At 35.4% G+C, this 21,543-nt stretch overlaps 2 protein-coding genes across 2 annotated transcripts; both read left to right on the forward strand.

Annotated features, from left to right (window-relative positions):
• The first annotated feature begins 3,209 nt into the window (after window positions 1-3,209).
• Olfr780 (olfactory receptor 780) lies at window positions 3,210-4,148 on the forward strand. Its single transcript, NM_146284.1, has one exon. It carries the CDS (start codon window positions 3,210-3,212, stop codon window positions 4,146-4,148), a length of 939 nt encoding a protein of 312 aa, NP_666396.1.
• A 10,319-nt stretch (window positions 4,149-14,467) lies between these two features.
• Window positions 14,468-15,403, forward strand: Olfr781 (olfactory receptor 781). Its single transcript, NM_146728.1, has one exon. It carries the CDS (start codon window positions 14,468-14,470, stop codon window positions 15,401-15,403), a length of 936 nt encoding a protein of 311 aa, NP_666939.1.
• The last annotated feature ends 6,140 nt before the right edge of the window (window positions 15,404-21,543 follow it).

The raw sequence follows: 21,543 nt of genomic DNA on the forward strand, positions 1-21,543 counted from the left end.
AAACTGCCAACAGATGCCATGCAATGACCTCCAGCCCAAGGGTAAGTATGAGCACATTTTACTCTGCTTATGTTCATGTGTATTCTTGTATGTGCTATATACACACATGCAGGTTGATGAATGAGAAATATAGTGACATGTTTTCCCTTTAAAAATCAACAAATTGTTTAATAATCAATATTGAATTCTTGTGCTAGCATTTCATAGAAAAATTCTACAGTGATTTATGAAAATTTTGCTGGAATGATGACCCTAGAAATTATGAGCATGCCTGACTTAGAAAGATTCAAAAATAAAATTCCTCACAAACAAACACATATACATAATTTAAAAGATTTCTTTAATTAAATATATATGCTGAGTGGTGGTGGTGCATGGCTTTAGTCCCAGCAATCAGGAAGCACGGTTAAGCAGATTTCTAAGTTTGAGGCCAGTCTGATCTACAAAGCAAGTTCCAGGGCAGCCAAGGCTACACAAAATAACCCTGTCTCAAAACACCAATAAATAAATAAATAAATAAATACACACAAGATATCAGTAAAATGACATTTTCCTGACATTTTATTATTCTTTTTGGTCTCTGAAAAATTAAACATTCAAATTATCACTTAATCAAGATGAATATTATGGGATTATTATCTTTTATACATGTGTTCGAGTCTGAATTTAGGAAGAGCCATATATGTATGATTAAAGACTAAAGCTAGTCTCAATACCTAAGTAAAGCTGAGTTTAATACCAAAGAAGCTACTAGGTGATGAGTTGAGATTGGGAAAAGAGGAAGCTGTAGCCTGATGTGGCAGTCTGTAATTTTCATAACTTAGGATGCAGTGGCAATAGGATAGCAAGCTTGAGTTAGCACAAGCTAGAGAGTGAACACCTATACAATATACAAAATATATTATATATAATATACATAAATAGATGGATGGGTGGATACATAGAGGATAGATAGATAGATAGATAGATGATAGATAGATAGATAGGTAGATAGGTGATAGATAGATAGATAGATAGATAGATGATAGACAGACAGATATACCTGTAGGTAGACCGATAGATAAACAGATAGATATTGGGGAAGGCCAGAGAGAGGTTCTCAGAGTATGAGATGCAGTCATCTGATGACAACAGACTTATCTAGTGTGTTAAAGCTACCACATTTTTCCCATGATCATAAGCTAGTATCCCACTCCAATGGTGCTGCTCAGTATATGTAGGACCAGTATTATCAGAAGGCAGTCCTCACTCAGACAAAAAACAGAAAATAAAAAGACATTATTCAAAGGTCTACAAGTACATGAATCATGGCTTTCTAAAGTTAATAAACTCAGCAGTACAGTTGATGGGAAGAATAACACCTTATGTTCTATAGACTGCAACTCATTGAAACTTCTGTGAACGTTCATCTAAACTTTTGAATGTTTCCAATATAAAGAAATGATCCTGAAGTGTTAGACATGCCACACATTGCATACAGGGCTTAAATGTTCCACTAAAGCACATAAATGTGAATAGTTACTATGTTTCAGTTGAATATACAACTATATTTTATAAATAACTCGCTAATAAAAATGTTTCAAAACTATAGGAAAATAGTTTAATCTCAATATATTTTACTTTTAGACAAGTAAAAAAATATAAGTTCTGAAAACTTAGTGTATAGGCTAAAACCCTGTTAATGTCGATCAATATAATTGAGGAAACTTTACCTTAGCTTGCCTGATGATTTTAACAAATGAAACATCCTCAGCTTCTGATATAATTATTCATGGAACAAAATATTGAACAAACAGAAGAATCAACAGGAAAAATTAGTTGTATTTGGTGTTTTTAATCTCTCTCAGATATTATACATGAAGTAAACAAATAATTGCACAGAATATTCATTTGGATTTTTTTTTTTTGCCCATAACTATTATTCTTTTAGACCAGTAGAACCAACATAACATCTAACTGTGCCTCCTTTTTATTTCTCAACCATTTTGGTTTAAATAACAAATAAGACTAACTCTGCCTTTGTTTTGATAACCAGTAAAAAAAACAAAAAAAACAAAAAACACATAGTCCAATAACGAGAGGACATTGACTAAGGCATACAACCCTGAAGACTGACTTGCCGCTGATTTAGGAAAGAGTGGGCACATACTTTATCCCTTAGTGTCTCTGATTTCCCATCTTCAAATGCACATAGAACCAGTAAAATGTCTGTGTGCGTTCGCTGTACTTTTTCTCTGTCTCTTTTTTTTTCTGTTTGTTTGTTGTTTATTTTGTCCTTTTCTGGTTTGTTTTGATGTTATCTTATTATATCATCATTATTAGTGTTTATTATCATTATTATTAATTATTTTAGATGCTTGTTTGTATTATAATGAATGAGAGAACAGGTTTAGATTTGGATGGGTGAAAAACAGGAAGCATATGGGAGGAGTTAGGGAGGAAAAACTGTAATCAGAATATATTGTATGAGAAATTCTATTTTAATTAAAACATTTTAAAAAGATGTCTCAGTGGGTTAGAGGTTCTTGTCTCCATGCCTAAAATACTGAGTTAAATACTTGTTGCTCACATGGTAGAGGTAGAGAATTAAGCACCACAAATTGTCTTCTGACCTCCGTATACATGAACTATGGAATGTTTCTACACACATACACACAAATAAATGCATACACATATAAATTTAAAAGTAAATACTGTAGGGATACTAGACCTCTATACTCTTCAGGCTAATGTGTGGATTGTGGCAACACATATGTGGTACAATTAGAATACTGCTTGGTGCATGTCAAACGATTTATATTTGTTTAATTTTTTTATGAGTTAAGTCACCAGAAGATATGCAATGGTACATTTCGAGTGAACAAGATTAATAATAATTAGTAACAATTTAAAAACTAAATAACTGAAGTAGAGAACAAATGAGGGGGTGCAGTTTGTAGTGAGAATATTTTGCAGCTTTGTTTTGATTTTCTTCATAATATGTTTTATAAACATGCTATCACCAGCATACTTAGCTGAAACTATAAATACATCTGGACATAAAAACACATATCCTCTCACTCTGAAATTCTTCATATTAACAAAATGACACATAGACACATAATTGAATACTTATGAGAATGCTCATCAATAATGATTTGTCATTGTGTTCTACAGTCCAAGTGTCCCTGACATTAACATTTAAGTTTGGAAAATTTCTGATGTTAACAATGAGAAACCACACTTCAATTACAACATTCATCCTCCTGGGACTCACTGATGATCCTCAGCTGCAGGTCTTGCTTTTTATTTTTCTATTTATCACCTACCTATTGAGTGTAACTGGTAACTTAACTATCATTACCCTCACTACAGTGGATCCCTACCTTAAAACTCCAATGTATTTCTTCCTCCAAAATTTCTCTTTCCTAGAAATCTCATTTACAAGTGCCTGTGTCCCAAGATTCTTATACAGTATTTCAACTGGAGACAGAACAATTACATACAATGCATGTGCAACTCAACTATTTTTTACAGATCTCTTTGGGGTAACTGAATTTTTTCTTCTGGCTATCATGTCATATGACCGCTACGTGGCCATCTGTAAACCTTTGCATTATATGACCATCATGAACAACAAGGTGTGCAGAATAATGGTTATCTCCTGTTGGATGGCAGCATTCATGATTATCCTCCCACCCCTGAGTTTGGGGTTTCACCTGGAATTCTGTGACTCTAATATCATTGATCATTTTGGATGTGATGCAAACCCTATTTTGAAAATATCGTGCTCAGACACGTGGTTAATTGAGCAGATGGTAATAGGCTCGGCAGTATTGACCTTCATCATTACTCTTCTATGTGTAGTCTTTTCATACATGTACATCATAAGGACAGTTCTAAAATTCCCTTCTGCCCAACAAAAGAGAAAGGCCTTTTCTACCTGCTCTTCACACATGATTGTGGTTTCCATCACCTATGGCAGCTGCATCTTCATCTACGTCAAACCGTCTGCAAAAGAAGCGGTGACCATTAATAAAGGTGTGTCTGTGCTTATTTCTTCCATATCACCCATGCTGAATCCTTTCATATATACTCTAAGGAACAAGCAAGTTAAACAAGCTTCTCAGGACTTAATTAAGAAAATTGCATTTCTCTTAAAGAAGTGAAGCGTGCCTACGCTGACCAATCAAAGCACCATCTCTCCTAATTTTTCATTACAAATAGTAAAGTGTTTTACTGTCTTATGCTACAGGTCATCATGATGACCTCTTATGGTTTTCGTTGGTTATGTTGTTCTTGTTGTTGTTGCTGCTGCTGCTACTACTGCTATTTGTTTTAGGTTGTTTGTTTGTCTAATTGTTTTTGAATCAGGATTCCACTATGTAGTCCTGGTTGGCTTAGAACTCACAGAGATCTGCCTGCCTCTGCCTCCAGAATGGTGGGATTAAAGACATATAGCGCTGTACCCTTTTCCAATAATTCAATTACTAAGAAACTAAATATTGAAAAACTGTGATATATAAATATGTGTCCCTTTCAATTCTTAACCAGAAACTGTCATAATAAAATCACATTTTCTTTGTTTCCAGATGGTTTTCCTTTCCCCTCTGTGATGAGGATTAAAGGAATTCCTTTGCACAGTTTCTTTGAGAAGTCATTTTAAAGCAAGACATGAGTTATTCCCCCACTTTAAAATATGATTTAGCAGCTAAAATATGATTAAAGGCACATGCCTTTAATCCCAGCACTTGAGAGACAGAGGCAGGTGGATTTCTGAGTTCGAGGCCAGCCTGGTCTACAGAATGAGTTCCAGGACAGTCGGGGCTACACAGAGAAACCCTCTCTCAGAAAAACAAAAAATAAAATAAAATATTATTTAACTAACAAACTTTTAAACATTTATAGCAAAATGAGAAATTGTAAATAAAAATATTAAAGAGGAAATGTAAATTAAAAGTTAACTTTCTTACACATTTAACATGAAAGGATTGCTATCATGGCTATGTAGGAAGTTTCTGGGCATCTATTAAAAACAGTTTATTATAAGTTACAAGAATAACAGAAATTAACTTTAACTAACATTAAACACACACAACCTCATTATTACATATAGTTTACAAGTAAAAATCTATGATATATACTGTATCCATCATGTTTTATGAACTTTTTATTATATTTAAAGATAGAAAGCATTCTAACATTTAAAGTGAATCAGGAAGTATAATACACAATTTGTTTGACTACCTCAAAATCAATATCAAATGATATACCTCAAAATCAAGATCAAATGATATATATAACCATTTACCTACTTGGCAAAGTGTAACAATGAAAGAATTGGGCTGAGGGTGTGGCCTAATATGAGATCACTTGACTAGCAGTCTTAAAAGATTGAGCAATGTGAGTCAAGAATATTTATATGCAGGGATTCAGAAATGGCTCAATAATTAGGAGAACTTATTGCTTTTCCTGAGGACCCAGGTTCAGTTCTCAGCACCCACATGGCTGCTCTCAAACATCTGTGGTTCAAGTTTTAGGGGATCAGATGCCCTCTTCTGATCTCTCTATATCTCTGTCTTTGTCTCTCTGTCTCTGTCTCTCTCTCAAACACACACACACACACACACAATAAATAAATCTGTAAAGAAAAACAAACTTTACTGACAAATGAATGGAGCTAGAAGTGAGGCACCCCAGAGTCAGAAAGATAAATATTGTATTTGTTTGTTGTATGTGGATACTAGCTTTACATCTTTAGGGTGTGTGTATGTGTGTGTGTGTGTTTAAATTGTAATACACATAGAAGTCATGAAAGTGATAAGGGCCATGGGTCCCATGAGCTTTTAACAAAGGAGATATTCATTTCAGGTGTATGGAGGGAGAATTGAGAACAACAAAACAAAAAAGGTTAAGAGTGGGGGGTTATGGGAAGACACAGTGGAAGAGAGAATGTGGAAAGACATAATCAACACTAAAAGTCTTCTGAAAAGTGGCAACCTATATTTATAAACTTATTTTATGTGTGTGTGTGTGTGTGTGTGTGTGTATGTGTATGTGTGTGTGTGTGCACATATGTATTTAACACATATATAAAAGTTTAAATTGAATCAACCTATAATGGGGCAACAATGTTCCTGCTACACACCACAGGCTAACAAAACTCCCAATAGTAGTATGGAATACCTTCTTTGTTACTGTTGGTCTCACAGACCCCAAATATTTCAGACTATCATCAATGCTTTGGCTACCCTCCAGAAGTGATACCCTATTACTGAACACACAACATGCTCGAGTCAGAGAAAATGGGGAAATGAAACTGGTGCTCACCTGGAAGCTTCATCACTTTTGGCCAGCTGTCATAGTTCTGGAAGGTGCCATGACTGCTATGGTAATCATCACTTTTATCCAGCTTTTTTTTTTCAAGGTTCACACCTTGAAAGCTACCACAACTTGAAAAGATATGAGCACTAGTGTAATAGTGGCATGAATGTTATATGAGTAACCAACCATTTTCTGGTTGGATTTAAAGCAACTCCATAAAATGGAACTCATGTCCAGTATTAATGAGTTTGGGTAGGTCATAGTTCCTATGAGAGCACCTATTACTATTATGCTAAATACATATAATATTAAATAAACTACTAAAGTATTAAACCGAATCCTAAAGACTTATTAATTATACCTATAGATAAGTTTGTCTCTTGGGCCTCATCTGAAAAGCTTGATTTTGTGGCAGATGATGTATAACAAGAGACCCAGATTATATAGTGCTAAAAGGCAAATCTACATCATGCCTCCTCACCTCAGAATTCAAGGATTATCTTTGAAGAGTAAACAGAAAGATTATAAGAGCCAATGGATAGTGATAACAAATCAATGTTGTTGGACTCTGTTATGTTCCTTGGCATATGATGGCAGCTGTACATATGAACTGATGGTTGCTGTGACTGGATGCTCAAGACCTGCACAAGATCAAGCCAGACAAAAATCACAGCATGGAAGTGGAGGGAGTGTCAGGAAGTCTCAGCCCTAGTTGGGAAACAATTGGCAACTGGTGGTTCTAGAAAAGAGAAAGTTAGTTTTGTTCAGGGATGTGACCCCTAAAAGGCTACTAATGCTTCAGTAGATGGTCCTACACCCATGAACATTCTGTGAGAACTAAGTCATATAAATGGACTCAAAGTCAGAAATCACACAATAATCTCAATATATGCAGGAAAGAATTTTGACAAGAATCAGCATTCCTTCATGACAAAAATCTTTTGATGAATAAGGGTGGATGGAACATATCTTAACATAATAAAGGCGATATATGACAAACATTTAGCTAACATGCTAAATGTAGAAAAATCTCTAAACTCAAAAAAAAATCAGGCACAAGGAAATATTGTCTACTCTCTCCACTCCTCAATATAGTACTTGAACTCTTAGCTAGACAAATATGAAGAATTGTGGAGACCAATCCCAATGGATGGATACATCTATGAAACCCTCCCATGCCTAAGGATCAGGGAACATTGCAGAAGGGGACTGCAAATATGATAAGGGCCAAAGAGTCAGGGAGTTTTCTGTGAGATCATGTATCCTAGTAACATCAGAAACTACACCCATCAAGTCACAACTGGATCTGCCTAAAAAGTAACTGAACAAGGGTGACACTATTGAATGTGACAAATAGCACAGGGAAAAACTCATGAGGCCTCACTCCTACACAAAGAACTATAGGAAACTCAGCAAAGCTGGGAGTGAAAGAGGTAGCCCTCACCAGGGAGAAACACACCAATTGGTTGCCCAATGCAAACTGGGCAGCCCTGAAAACACATATGCAAGTAACATTATACGGACTCAACAAGTCATATTTGGGAAGATGATAGATAGATGATAGATAGATAGATAGATAGATAGATAGATATATAGATAGATAATGAATAGATGGATTGATGGATAAATGGATCGATGGATGGATAGATGATGGATAGATGGATGGTGGATAGATGGATAGTTAGATAGATAGATAGATGATAGATAGATAGATAGATAGATAGATAGATAGATAGATAGATAGATAGGATAGATGGATAGATAAATGGATGGATAGATGGATTGGTAGATGATAGATAGATAGATGATAGATTAGATGGAGATGAATAGATGGATAGGTAAAATAAATAAAAATAAATAAAATAAAGTACATATTCACATGCAATAACAATTGGTTTAAAAAAAAAGAGGCCATGAATTTGAAGAAGAGTGAAGAAGGGTATACAGGAAGGTTTGAAGGGAGGAAGAAATGTTGTGTTTAAAGTATAATCCCAAAATTTTAAAAATAAGAATAAATTAAATTTTTGATTATGGGGTGTATTTTATTTCATTTAAAATGAAGAAGGGCACAAGCTTTTTATTTTATAATTTATTGCTATGCCTTATTTCTAAAAACTAAAATAAAAAAATAGCTGTCTAATTTGAGACTTCTCTACATTGTACAATTCCATTTCTGTGTATGTAGTTTGTTATCAAATTGTCTGTTATACCACAGCTAGGTAAATCAAAACTGGAAAAATATTAGGTCAGTGGGCCAAAGTGGGGCATGGACAACTACCCACAGGTTCAATCCAGTTCATTTAAGAAAAAGAATCTTGAGTTCTCACTTTGGCATTTAGGCATCTGGATTTGGAATGATTACAGGTCTGGGTCCTAATTTTCTGAGTTTGTCTGGTGTTTGGAAAACATTGTGTCTCTCTCCCTCCACTGTTTTTTTGTTATTGTTGTTGTTGTTTATTTGCTTGTTTTGTTGTTGTTGTTATTGTTTCTTTTTTGTTTTGTTTTGTTTTGGTTTTTGGCCTGAGTTGAAACTCCTTGAAATTCAGAATTCTTTTCTGAAAGGGGTGCTTTTCCATGGGGCAGATATAAAAGAAGGGCATGTCAAGATGGAAAATAAAAATCCAGCCTAGGTCATATTTATCTACCATTTAACATTTTTCTCCTCTCACATATAAATATAGTTTCTAGAACCACAAATACCACAAGTGCTTAGATCCCAGACTTTTAAACAGATTTGATCTTTCATTGAGTGTCTTCCTGCCTCATCCTTTATTACATTCAGCTTGCTCTTTTTCCTTTCCATGTTCTTAAAGAAATGAAATAGTTGATCTGAATTAAGAGCCATCATATGTTTAAGATCAGTCCAGAAACAACAGAAAAGTGCATTGTTTCCAGTGAATCTGTTTTCAGTGACAGAACAAATGGGTATTGGATGAATAAATAAAACAACTTGTAGTTTTATTGTAAAAAGAAAAAAAATTCTGATAAATATTGCTAAAAAATATATATTCTCTACTCTTGCTATTTCTTTCTATGTGGATATACATTCCATTGAAGTATAATTTTTTAAAACTTAAAATTTCATTTGTACAAACAGAATAGGTGGTTAACACAAATAGAACATTTTGCTAAATTAAATTTTTTTAGTGACATCATGTGACATCAGATGGCAAAGCTGTTCAAACAAGAATCCAGAGTATATATGCTATATGATTATACATCTATCTACATAATTTCCTAACATACATTAGGCTACTTAGTGACCTCTACAGTTTTGTCGATTGTCTTTTCAATTATAAGCTATGTGTAAGATCATACATTCCATACAATAAGTAAAAAACAACATTAAGCACACACACATTTTTTTGGAAAATTTAAATATATTTCAGATGACCTGTTAAAGAGTGGCTTTATAAAGTCTTAAAGTTAAATTTCTTTTTTATTTCTAAGATTTCAAAAACTTTTTCTCAATTTACTTGAGCAGTTATCCTGAACTCTTTCTCCTATCTGTTCCCTTGGGTTGAAAAAGCGACATTTGACAGCTGAATTTTTATCAAGAATATGGGATAACTTAGGTATCTCCTTTTATCAATTGAATGTATTGTTTAACAATTTAAAAAGTATATACAATGCAGTCTGATTACTCCCATCCTCCATCTTCTCATATCCCTTTCTGCCCATCCCAATCAAACTTCCTGACCTCTACAGATATTTTGCCAATGTCCATATTTTTTGGTTTACTGAAGGGATCAGGCGAGAGGAAAGGCAAAGAGAAAGAGCCAATAAGGATAGTATTTTAATATAAAACCTGATACAATTATATATATATCAAAACTACACTTAGGTACTGTCTTTGAATATATTTATACTTTATTACCTATGACTTAAGTTAAATACAGAATTTTTTGAAAATTCTAAATTGTCCATCAGTTATTGATTTATCCTTAAAATATGACTAACAAAACTGTTACATCTTCTTGTCCCCAAGGACACAAGTCCCAAGGTTGCTGCTGTTTGGTATTCTGCCAAAATTTAGTAACTATTATATTCATTATTCATGTTTGAGTTTGGCCACAAAGGAGTCTTCTCTTTATCATCTATACATCTGTTAAATATTAGCATAATAAAACAACCACCTTTCTTCACAATTTAAAAATCTTTTTGGTCCAGACAAATTGGAAATTGTCTACCAAAATACTCTGAAGATCATTTCATATGTCTTTATTTCAGTTTTAAGACATAATAAATTGGTTACTGAGTTTAGAGTAGAATATAAACTTTATGTGAACCTGCTAACCAGAAAGAGCATTATCTTGTACAGAATAATTCTCTACAATCATGTACGTCTTCATAAGGTTTGTGCACACATTTGATCACACACTTGCAGCTTCACCTTCAGAAAAACCAAGATTATAGCACAACTAGAGTCATGATTGCCTTCCAGAAGAGTAAGTATTCCTTAGTTTGATTACTTCCATTTATTTCTCTGTCCATCGCTCTATTTTTTTAGCCTCTATAGTAGTCACACTTACTCATTTAAAAATCAGAGGTAGAAAAAAGATTTAATTCAGCATTTCTAGACAAGAAAATATATGTTCAAGATGTCATTTTATATTCCACAAAAATTAAAAATGAAGGAATAGGATATATTGAAAATAATTTATACATGCATCTTCAGGAAGACTGTGGTCATATCTTGTCCACTCCATGTGTACTAATTATTTAATCTATACAAACCACATCATAGATTTCCAAGAAAAATCCTCTAATAAATTCATGAGGACTCTTCAGACAAAGTAATTTTAGAGAGCCACGATGATATTTTCACCAACCTGTATACAAATAGAAATTGTGACATCCTTCATGAAATCTTCAAAATATTTGTGATATTGTCACTTGTGACCACTGAGCTCATAACAAGTGAACTTGAAATTCTCAACACTGAAAATATACTTAACCTGAATTGATTGATCAGAACATTCATACCATATTCAAAGGGGAAAAGACATTACTCATCAGACTTGAAAAATGATTTTCAAATCTGTAAGTCTTCTATGAGTTAGGATACAACATGAAAAGTTAAGAGCAGAATTTTCTTGTTTGGTCTAAATTCCCAAATGATCTTGCCTAAAATGGTACTATCTCAATCCTATTGATGCATATCTGATTTTCAACTAGTTATTTCTTCCCCTGTGCTTGAATAATGTCTCTTCTGTAGAGCCTTTACTTGTAACAAACCTTAATCCAACAACTTAAAGAAAATAGATTTCTTCCACAGTGTATTTCATAAGAAATAAGATTGTCCATTGTGCTTGAAGTAGAAACAGATTTTTTTTTAATAGAGTTTATTCAGGGTATGGGGAGGGGAGCTGAGAGGGTAGTAGAGACAGGGAAAGGCAGAGAGAGAGTAGAGGAGTAGAGGCCAGCCATTGGCATAGGGAGAGAGAGGGGAGAGGGGAATGGGGAGAGAGGGGGAAGGGGCAAGAGGACAGAGGGAGACCAAGAAGGCAAGAGTGAAAAGAGGACTCTTTATTTACAAAATAAATTTAATAGACTAATTTTTTTCCTCATAGCACATTTGGAAAGATTAATCATAATACCTGGACTTAAGATGAAGTGTTTCTGATTGCAGATAGAAAAGTGAAAGAAATTGAAACAATGTTTTGAGAAATAAATATATAATCCTACTGACACAAGCCCCAAACTGCAGAAGCCTGGTTTCTCCTCTTGATAATTCAATAGCAGATCATAGGTTATCAGAGGCACCAAATTTTCTCATCTTTTATCAAGATTACAAGAACAAAAGCATAGTATGCACAATGGTCACTGGTTACTGACTTCATAAATGTTATCATAAATGTTAGAGCAAGTTCCAGAGCAAAGGAAGAAAAGCAGAAGGAAGCAGAACACAAATGAAGAATGTGAGATATTGGACTAAGTATCCACTAAGAATTGGTGAAGAAATATCCTGATTAATGATCATGATAATTCTATAAACTACACACTGTTAAGGAAGTTGAGGTAAAACAAATCAATAGGAATAGAAAGTTAATGGAAGTTTTCTGGAGATTATAAAAGCACAGGAAATATGCTCTCTCATTAGGCATTAGTCAAAAGAAAATAATTATAGAGTCAGACCAATTACTATAATATTAAAGTTAGTATCAAAAGATCAATGAATTTTTACTGTTACATTCATGTACAAAGAAAATTCTTAGAAGTCCTTTTAATTACTTGATTTCTGTATGTAAATCACATATTATGTTCACTTCCACATTAATTCCACAAACGTTTGTATAACACTTTCTAAGTCCCTGGAAATACATACTCAGATTTGTATTAATACTGAAGACATTTCTGAACTCCCATATTCATTATGATATAGTGGATTGGCCTAGTGCTGCTTGTATTCTAATGCTAATTTGGAGCTCAAGACTGGTTACCCCAAAGACAAGAGAGTCTGAACATAAAACGTTGAGTGACCCTGCTCCCAGTTAATTGTGATTGGTAAATAAAGATCCCAACAGCCAATAGCTAGGCAGAAGAGAAATAGGTGGGGTTGAGGTTTTACAGGCTTGACAAAAAGAGGACAATGAGGAGGGAAGGAGAAGGAGAAAGCCACCATGACATAAAGGAAGAGCATGCAGAAGAGGAAAAAGAAAAAGCCAGCTTGGGTTAGCTGAGCCATAAGAAAATGTGGCCCTGATGGCTGTCCAACTGGAGTTAAGGGTAGCCCAGATAGAACATAGTAAATAGTAAGTAATAACTTGGGATTATAGATAGGAAAGTAGATTCTAACAGCATGGATGGTAGGCAGTTGCCCAGCTATTGTGCTGTTTAGGGTAAGTAAGTATAAAAGCTGTCAGTGTGTCTTTCTTTCAGGAACTCAATAACCAAAGGTGGGGTTGGAACCCTGCGCCAGGATTTTAAATATTATTTACTACATTTGGTCATCATTAGCAATATCCAAGGTATAAAACTAAGTGTCCATCAATAGACAAATAAAAATGAAGCATGTATGCCAAATAAAATTCTATATGCTTCAACAAGAAGGAAATTCTGCCATTTTTAATAACATGTGGAACAGAAGGACATTATGCTAATTGAAATGAACCAACTACAAGAAATTACAATGTAGTAATTTTCAATCTCATTATGATGGAGAAAATTATATATAATCAGATGTGAGACATATGGATGACATAGTACTTTTTGTTTGTTCTAGATTTTTATGAAACACCAAAATGTTAATTGTCTTAAAAATAATTTTCATATTACTATCATTAGTTTTATTATTTACTTTACATCCCAATCATAGCTTCACCTCCCTCATCTCCTCCTAGTCCCTCCCTTTCACCGCACCAACCTGCCATCTTTTTGTCCTCCCTTTTTCCTCAGAAAAGGCTTAGAAAAAAGGGAGGCTTCCCATGGATCAAGTTGTAGTAGGGCTAAGCTCATCTTCTCCTATTATGGCTAGATATGGCAGCCCAGATAGAGGAAAGGGATCTTAAGGTAGGCAACAGTCAGGCACAGTTCCTGTTCCTGTTGTTAGGAGTCCCATATGAAGACCCAGCTTCAGAACTAATATATCTATATCTATATTATATCTATATCTATATATAATATCTATATATAATATCTATATATAATAAGCCACAGTAAAAAGTACTTTAAACACAGTAAGTAGACTGCACCTGCAAAAGTATTTATCAGCTAATAACTAATATTAAATATGAGCATAATGTTAAGATTATCTTAACAGAACATTCTTCATTTATTTTAGTATTTCTCTTTTAAAACTCTGTTCTGGGAAAAGAAGTTAGGGAAAGGCTGAGTGTTGAACCAAAAGCGATTAATTTAAAGGTACACTTTTGTGGAACGATGTTTATAAGATTGTGTGATAAACTGATATTAATTACAGCAAGATTATAGACACATAAAAATAGTAGTATGGAATGTATGATTCAAATATAAGCTATTATGTGACACAAAGAAATGTTCAAACATCAGATTGTACTCTGCACATGCTTCTTCATTAACCAATGGTAATACAGCGATGACACTCAAGTTAGCTTGTCTTGAGATTGGCACCTGACACAACACTGAGGTCCTATAAAATCTTTGATATTTTTCAGCCAGATTGGGCAAGAGACAAGAATCAAGAATGAGAAACCGAACAGTAACAACCTTCATTTTGTTGGGTCTCACAGATGATATTCGGCTGCAAATTCTGCTTTTTATCTTTCTGCTTTCTTCTTACATGTTGAGTTTATCTGGTAACCTAACCATCATCACACTCACTCTGATTGACCCCCACCTTAAAACACCTATGTATATTTTTCTCAAAAATTTCTCCTTCTTAGAAATTTCACTCACAACTGCTTGTATTCCAAGATTTCTATACAGCATATCATCTGGGGACAAGTCCATTACCTATATTGCTTGTGCCAGTCAACTGTTGTTTATAGACCTCTTTGCAGTTACAGAATTTTTTCTCCTGGCTATCATGTCTTATGATCGATATGTGGCCATCTGTAAACCTCTTCACTACATGACCATCATGAATAGCAGAGTCTGCAAGAACTTCATCTTCTCCTGTTGGGTAGCAGCACTGATCATCATTCTCCCACCAATTGGTCTAGGTTTGGGCCTGGAATTCTGTGACTCAGATATCATTGATCATTTTTGTTGTGATGCAGCTCCTCTCCTGAAAATCTCTTGTTCAGACACATGGCTGATAGAACAGATGGTGATAGCTGGAGCTGTGTTGACATTCATCATCACCTTTGTGTGTGTTGTCCTTTCCTATGTTTATATCATCAAGACCATTCTGAGATTTCCCTCTGCCAAGCAAAGGAAAAAGGCCTTTTCCACCTGTTCTTCCCACATGATTGTTGTTTCCATTACTTATGGTAGCTGCATCTTCATTTATGTCAAACCTTCATCCAAGGACGATGTAGCTATCAATAAAGGGATTTCACTTCTTATCATATCAATTTCACCAATGATGAATCCCTTCATTTATGCACTGAGAAACAAGCAAGTAAAGCAAGCTTTCAATTACTCAATTAAAAAAATTGCATTCCTCTCAAAGATGTAAAATAATTAAAGAATAATAAATTTAAAGAAAAATGAATAAATGTAAATTCTGAAGCTTTATTATAGTAATATTCTATCCTTGGGGTTTTTTTTTTGGTCTTTTTATACTCATACTTTCTTCTTAAACTTGCACACTATGGACATGACTTTATCTATCTTGATTCAAACCAAACTTTTTGAATATGTTTAGTCTTGCAGTCAACCTGAAATTGTTGTATGACTGTTATCCCTAGAAACACAATATAGTTTCCACTTTTCCACACTTTTAGGTGTGCCTTTTTATTTTATACTGTAGTTAATCAGATGAGTGTGGAAATGATATGTACCACTAAAAGTATTCATTATCCATTTGTCACTTAGCAAAAAGATGACAATTCTTAAATTACTTTCTATGCTTTGTACTGGTTATGAATGATCTAATTGATATTTCCTCTATAAAACACTCCAGGAAAACTTTCCTAATCACTACCAAGTTGAAACTTCCATTAACCATTTAGGTGAATGAGAAACTGATTTAAGTTCTGTCCATTTATCAAGTTTTTAAAAATTTTTCAGTGAGCAGTTAGTTGTTATTGTTAAAACCTAAGATGCAATATTCATACATACTGAGAAAATGAATGTAAAACTAAAAACATGAAAATTTATACAAAGTAGTTGGAAAAATGGTAACACAGTTGCTTGATTCCCTGAAGACCTGCAAGCCATGATAGCCTTGAATCATGTAGGCAATCTTCACTGTCCTTCATCTCTTCCAAATGCGATTCTCCAAGGTCATCCCAACTTACTCTGGCCACTCCTGCTTCTCTATTTAAATTCCCAGGGGTCTTGGAAGATCCTGGTTGCACACAGTGCTTTATTCCCTCCTCTAGACATGCATAAACCCCACACATTTTGTTCATTCTGATTCCTTAGTGTCAGTTACTAATACCTAGAAACACACTCTACCAAAAACACCCAGTAGTCAGACATCATAGGAACTCAAAAGCATTCCCTACTAGGCAACCCTCAGCCACCACATTCTCCTAAGAGAAGGCAACAGAAACCTCACCCAACAAACACAAGCAGATCAGCACCTAGAATTACAATTAGCCTAAACCAAGATATCTAGATGCTAGTGTTAAAACACAATCAATAATAACCAGAACCAATAGAGTGCAGCAGCCTCATTATTATTATTATTATTATTGCCCTGAGAAATGCAATATAGCTGATGAATAAGACAAGAATTTTAAATAGGCTTTAAAAATATGTCAGAGGTCATCAAAGAGTACATGCAAAGCATCCATCAATGAAATTTATGAACACACAAACAGAATGAAATGAAGAAAACATTTTAAGACAAGAAAGTGGAAATAGGGGCGCATCCAGTCCCCTGAGCATGATTGTCTAGTTCTGGCTTTTACGGGACACCAAGAGCATCCTGCCTCACTGTGGAAACTTTTGGGGCCCCCAAAACTAACCAGCTTGGAACCCTGCATGACCATCCATCCTAATTGGATCCACCTGTCATCTCAGCTGGGTCTGACTTGGACACAGCCTGCAGCATAGGATCCACCTGTGACACAGTCTGCAGAGTGGGGTCTGCTTGAGGCACAGCCAGCAGAATAGGGTACACTGACCTCCACTGTTTGGCCCATATTTCCCCCCACCATCCTGAGAAGTCCCGCTGCCATCAGGATCATCCAGTCAACACCATGGAAAAACAGATGCCTAAAGGACAACCGAAGAACACAATCAACAAGACCCAGGGCAATATGGCACCACCAGAGCTCAGCTATCCCACTACATCAACCCTGGATAACCTAATGAAACTGAAGCACAACAAAAGAACCTTAAATCCAATCTTATAAATATGATAATTGCCTTATAGAGGACATGAATAAATCACTTAAGGAAATACAGGAAAATACAGTCAACCAGGTAGAGACATTAAAAGAGAAAAAAGGGCTCCCGGATCCCTCTGAGACTAGTCTACACAGGTGAGACTGTGGACTACAGAAGTTAACAGCTTCTGGGACCAGCAAAAGCAACAAGGCTTCAGAGGCAGACCCTGTTTTGGGCTCCAGGCATCCAGGCACTTTCCCTGCCAAAGAAGTGGTGCCTGCTTCGCCCAGGAGGGCTTTGCAGGAGCACCTGGGGGAGCCATCTTGGTTCCTGGATCCCTCCTAGACTAGTCTGTATAAGTGAGAGTGCCTACTACAGAAGCTACACAGCTTCTGGGACAGGCCCTGATTCGGGCCTTCATCTTCTGCCAGGAGGCAGGTCTGAACACCAGATATCTGTGCACCTTCGGGGCAAGAGGAGAGCCTGCCTGCAGAGAGTGCTCTGACCACTGAAACTCAGGAGAGATCTAGTCTCCCAGGTCTGCTGATAGACGGTAACAGAATCACAAGAGGAACAAGCTCTAACCAGAGACAACTATAACAACTAACTCTAGAGATTACCAGATGGTGAAAGGCAAATGTAAGAATCTTACTAACAAAAACCAAGACCACTCACCATCATCAGAAACCAGGACTCCCACCTCAGCCAGTTCTGGGCACCCCAAAATACCCGAAAAGCTAGACCTGGATTTAAAAGCATATCTCATAATGATGATAGAGGATATCAAAAAGGACTTTAATAACGCACTTAAAGAAATACAGGAGAACACTGCTAAAGAGTTACAAGTCCTTAAAGAAAAGGAGAAAAACACAACCAAATAGATGTGAGCATTAGTAACAGAATACAAGATATGGAAGAGAGAATCTCAGATGCAGAAGATTCCATAGAGACCATGGACACAACAATCAAAGAAAATGCAAAATGCAAAAAGATCCTAACTCAAAACATCCAGGAAATCCAGGACACAATGAGAAGACCAAACCTATGGATAATAGGAGTTGATGAGAATGAAGATTTTCAACTGAAAGGGCCAGCAAATAGCTTCAACAAAATTATAGAAGAAAACTTCCCAAACCTAAAGAAAAATATGCCCATAAACATACAAGAAGCCTACAGAACTCCCAATAGACTGGACCAGAAAAGAAATTCCTCCCGACACATAATAGTCAGAACAACAAATGTACTAAATAAAGACAAAATATTAAAAGCAGCAAGGGAAAAGTGTCAAGTAACATATAAAGTCAGGCCTATTATAATTACAACAGATTTTTAACCAAGGACTATGAAAGCCAAAAGATCCTGGACAGATGTTTTGCAGACATCTGTATAGACAGATGTAAAGACACTAAGAGAACACAAATGCCAGCCCAGGCTACTATACCCAGCCAAACTTTCAATTACCATAGATGGAAAAACCAAAGTATTCCATGACAAAACCAAATTCACACATTATCTTTCCACAAATCCAGCCCTCCAAAGGACAATAACAGAAAAAAAGAAAAACAATACAAGGATGGAAACTATGCCCTAGGAAAAGCAAGAAAGTAATCCTTCAACAAACCAAAAAGAAGACAGCCACAAGAACAGAATGACAACTCTAACAACAAAAATAATAGGAAGCAACAATTACTTTTCCTTAATATCTCTTAATATCAATGGACTCAATTCCCCAATAAAAAGACATAGATTAACAGTCTGGCTACACAAACAGGACATAACATTTTGTTGCTTACAGGAAACCCATCTCAGGGTAAATGACAGACATATCTCAGAATGAAAGGCTGGAAAACAATTTTTCAAGCAAATGGTCTGAAGAAACAAGTTGGAGTAGCCATTCTAATATCGAATAAAATCAACTTCCAACCCAAAGTTATAAAAAAAGATAAGGAGAGGCACTACATACTCATCAAAGGTAAAAACTTCCAAGAGGAACTCTCAATTCTGAATATCTATGCTACAAACGCAAGGGTAGGCACATTCATTAAAGAAACTTTAGTAAAGCTCAAAGCACACATTGCACCTCACACAATAATAATGGGAGACTTCAACACACCACTTTCATCAATTTGACAGATCATGGAAACAGAAACTAAACAGGGACACAGTGAAACTAACAGAAGTTATGAAACAAATGGAGTTAACAGATATCTACAGAATATTTTATCCTAAAGCAAAAGGATATACCTTCTTTTCAACACCTCAAGGTACCTTCTCCAAAATTGACCATATAACTGGTCACAAAGCAGGCCTCAACAGATACAAAAATATTGAAATTGTCCCATGCATCTTATCAGATCATCATGGACTAAGGCTAATCTTCAATAACAAAATAAATAATAAAATCCAAAATTCACGTGGAAACTGAACAACTCTCTCATCAATGATATCAAGGAAGGAAGAAATAAAGAAATTAAAGACTTTTTAGAGTTTAATGAAAATTAAGCCACAACATACCCAAACTTATGGGACACAATGAAGTCATTTCTTTTTTTTTAATTAGGTATTTTCTTCATTTACATTTCCAATGCTATCCCAAAAGTCCCCCATGCCCTCCCTCCACCCCCAAATCCCCTACCCACCCCCTTCCCACTTCTTGGCCCTGGCATTCCTCTGTACTGAGGCATATAAAGTTTGCAAGACCAAGGGGCCTCTCTTTCCACTGATGGCCAACTAGGCCATCTTCTGATACATATGCAGCTAGAGACACAAATTCCGGGGTTTACTGGTTAGTTCATATTGATGTTCCACCTATAGGGTTGCAGGATGAGATTAATGATCTAAACAGTCCTATATCCCCTAAAGGAATAGAAGCAGACACTAAGAGTCTCCCAACCAAAAAAAAAAAAAAAAAAAAAAAAAAAAAAAAAAAAAAAAAAAAAAAAAAGCCCAGGACCAGATGGTTTTAGTGCAGAGTGCTATCAGACCTTCAAAGAAGATCTAATTTTACTTCTACACAAATTATTCCACAAAATAGAAGCAGAAGGTTCTCTACCCAAATCATTCTATGAAGCCACAACTACTCTGATACCTAAATCACAGAAAGACCCAACAAAGATAGAGAACTTCAGACCAATTTCCCTTATGAATATCGATGCAAAAATACTCAATAAAATTCTCACTAACTGAAAAAAAGAATACTTCAAAACAATCATCCATGCTGACTAAGTAGGTTTCATTCCAGGAATGCAGGGATGGTTTAATAGAAGGAAATCCATCAACATAATCCTATATAAACTAACTCAAAGACGAAAACCACATGATCATCTCCTTAGATGTGGAGAAAGCATTTGACAAAATCCAACACCCATTCATGATAAAAGACTTGGAAAGATCAGGAATTCAAGGCCCATACCTAAACACGATAAAAGCAATCTACAGCAAACCAGTAGCCAACATCAAAGAAAATGGTGAGAAGCTGGAAGCAATCCCACTAAAATCAGGGACTAGACAAGGCTGCCCACTTTCTCCCTACCTATTCAACATTTTACTTGAAGTCCTAGCCAGAGCAATTTGACAACAAAAGGAGATCAAGGGGATAGAAATTGGAAAGGAAAAAGTCAAAATATCACTATTTGCAGATGATATGATATTATATACAAGTGACCCAAAAAATTCCACCAGATACCTCCTAAACCTCATAAACAGCTTCGGTGAAGTAGCTGGATATAAAATTAACTCAAACAAGTCAATGGCCTTTCTCTACACAAAGGACAAACAGGCTGAGAAAGAAATTAGGTAAACAACATCCTTCACAATAGTCACAAATAATATAAAATACCTTGGTGTTACTCTAACTAAGGAAGTGAAAGATCTGTATGATAAAAACTTCAAGTCTCTGAAGAAAGAAATTGAAGAAGTTCTCAGAAGATGGAAAGATCTCCCATGCTCATGGATTGGCAGGATCAATATAGTAAAAATGGCTATCTTGCCAAAAGCAATCTACAGATTCAATGCAATCCCCATCAAAATTCCAACTCAATTCTTCAATGAATTAGAAAGGGCAATCTGCAAATTCATCTAGAATAACAAAAAACCTAGGATAGCAAAAACTCTTCTCAAGGATAAAAGAACTCCTGGTGGAATCACAATGCCTGACCTCAAGCTGTACTATAGAGCAATTATGATAAAAACTACATGGTATTGGTATACCGACAGACAAGTAGACCAATGGAATAGAATTGAAGACCCAGAGATGAACCCAAACAGCTATGGTCACTTGATCTTTGATAAGGGAGCTAAAACCATTCAGTGGAAAAA

This window comes from Mus musculus, chromosome 10 (genome assembly GCF_000001635.26).
Source record: "Mus musculus strain C57BL/6J chromosome 10, GRCm38.p6 C57BL/6J".
In the NCBI taxonomy this organism is placed as follows: Eukaryota; Metazoa; Chordata; class Mammalia; order Rodentia; family Muridae; genus Mus; species Mus musculus.

Bases quoted from the DNA above. Each gene is read 5' to 3' on its own strand.
- Olfr781 (NM_146728.1), top strand. From the start codon at position 14,468: ATGAGAAACCGAACAGTAACAACCTTCATTTTGTTGGGTCTCACAGAT.
- Olfr780 (NM_146284.1), top strand. From the start codon at position 3,210: ATGAGAAACCACACTTCAATTACAACATTCATCCTCCTGGGACTCACT.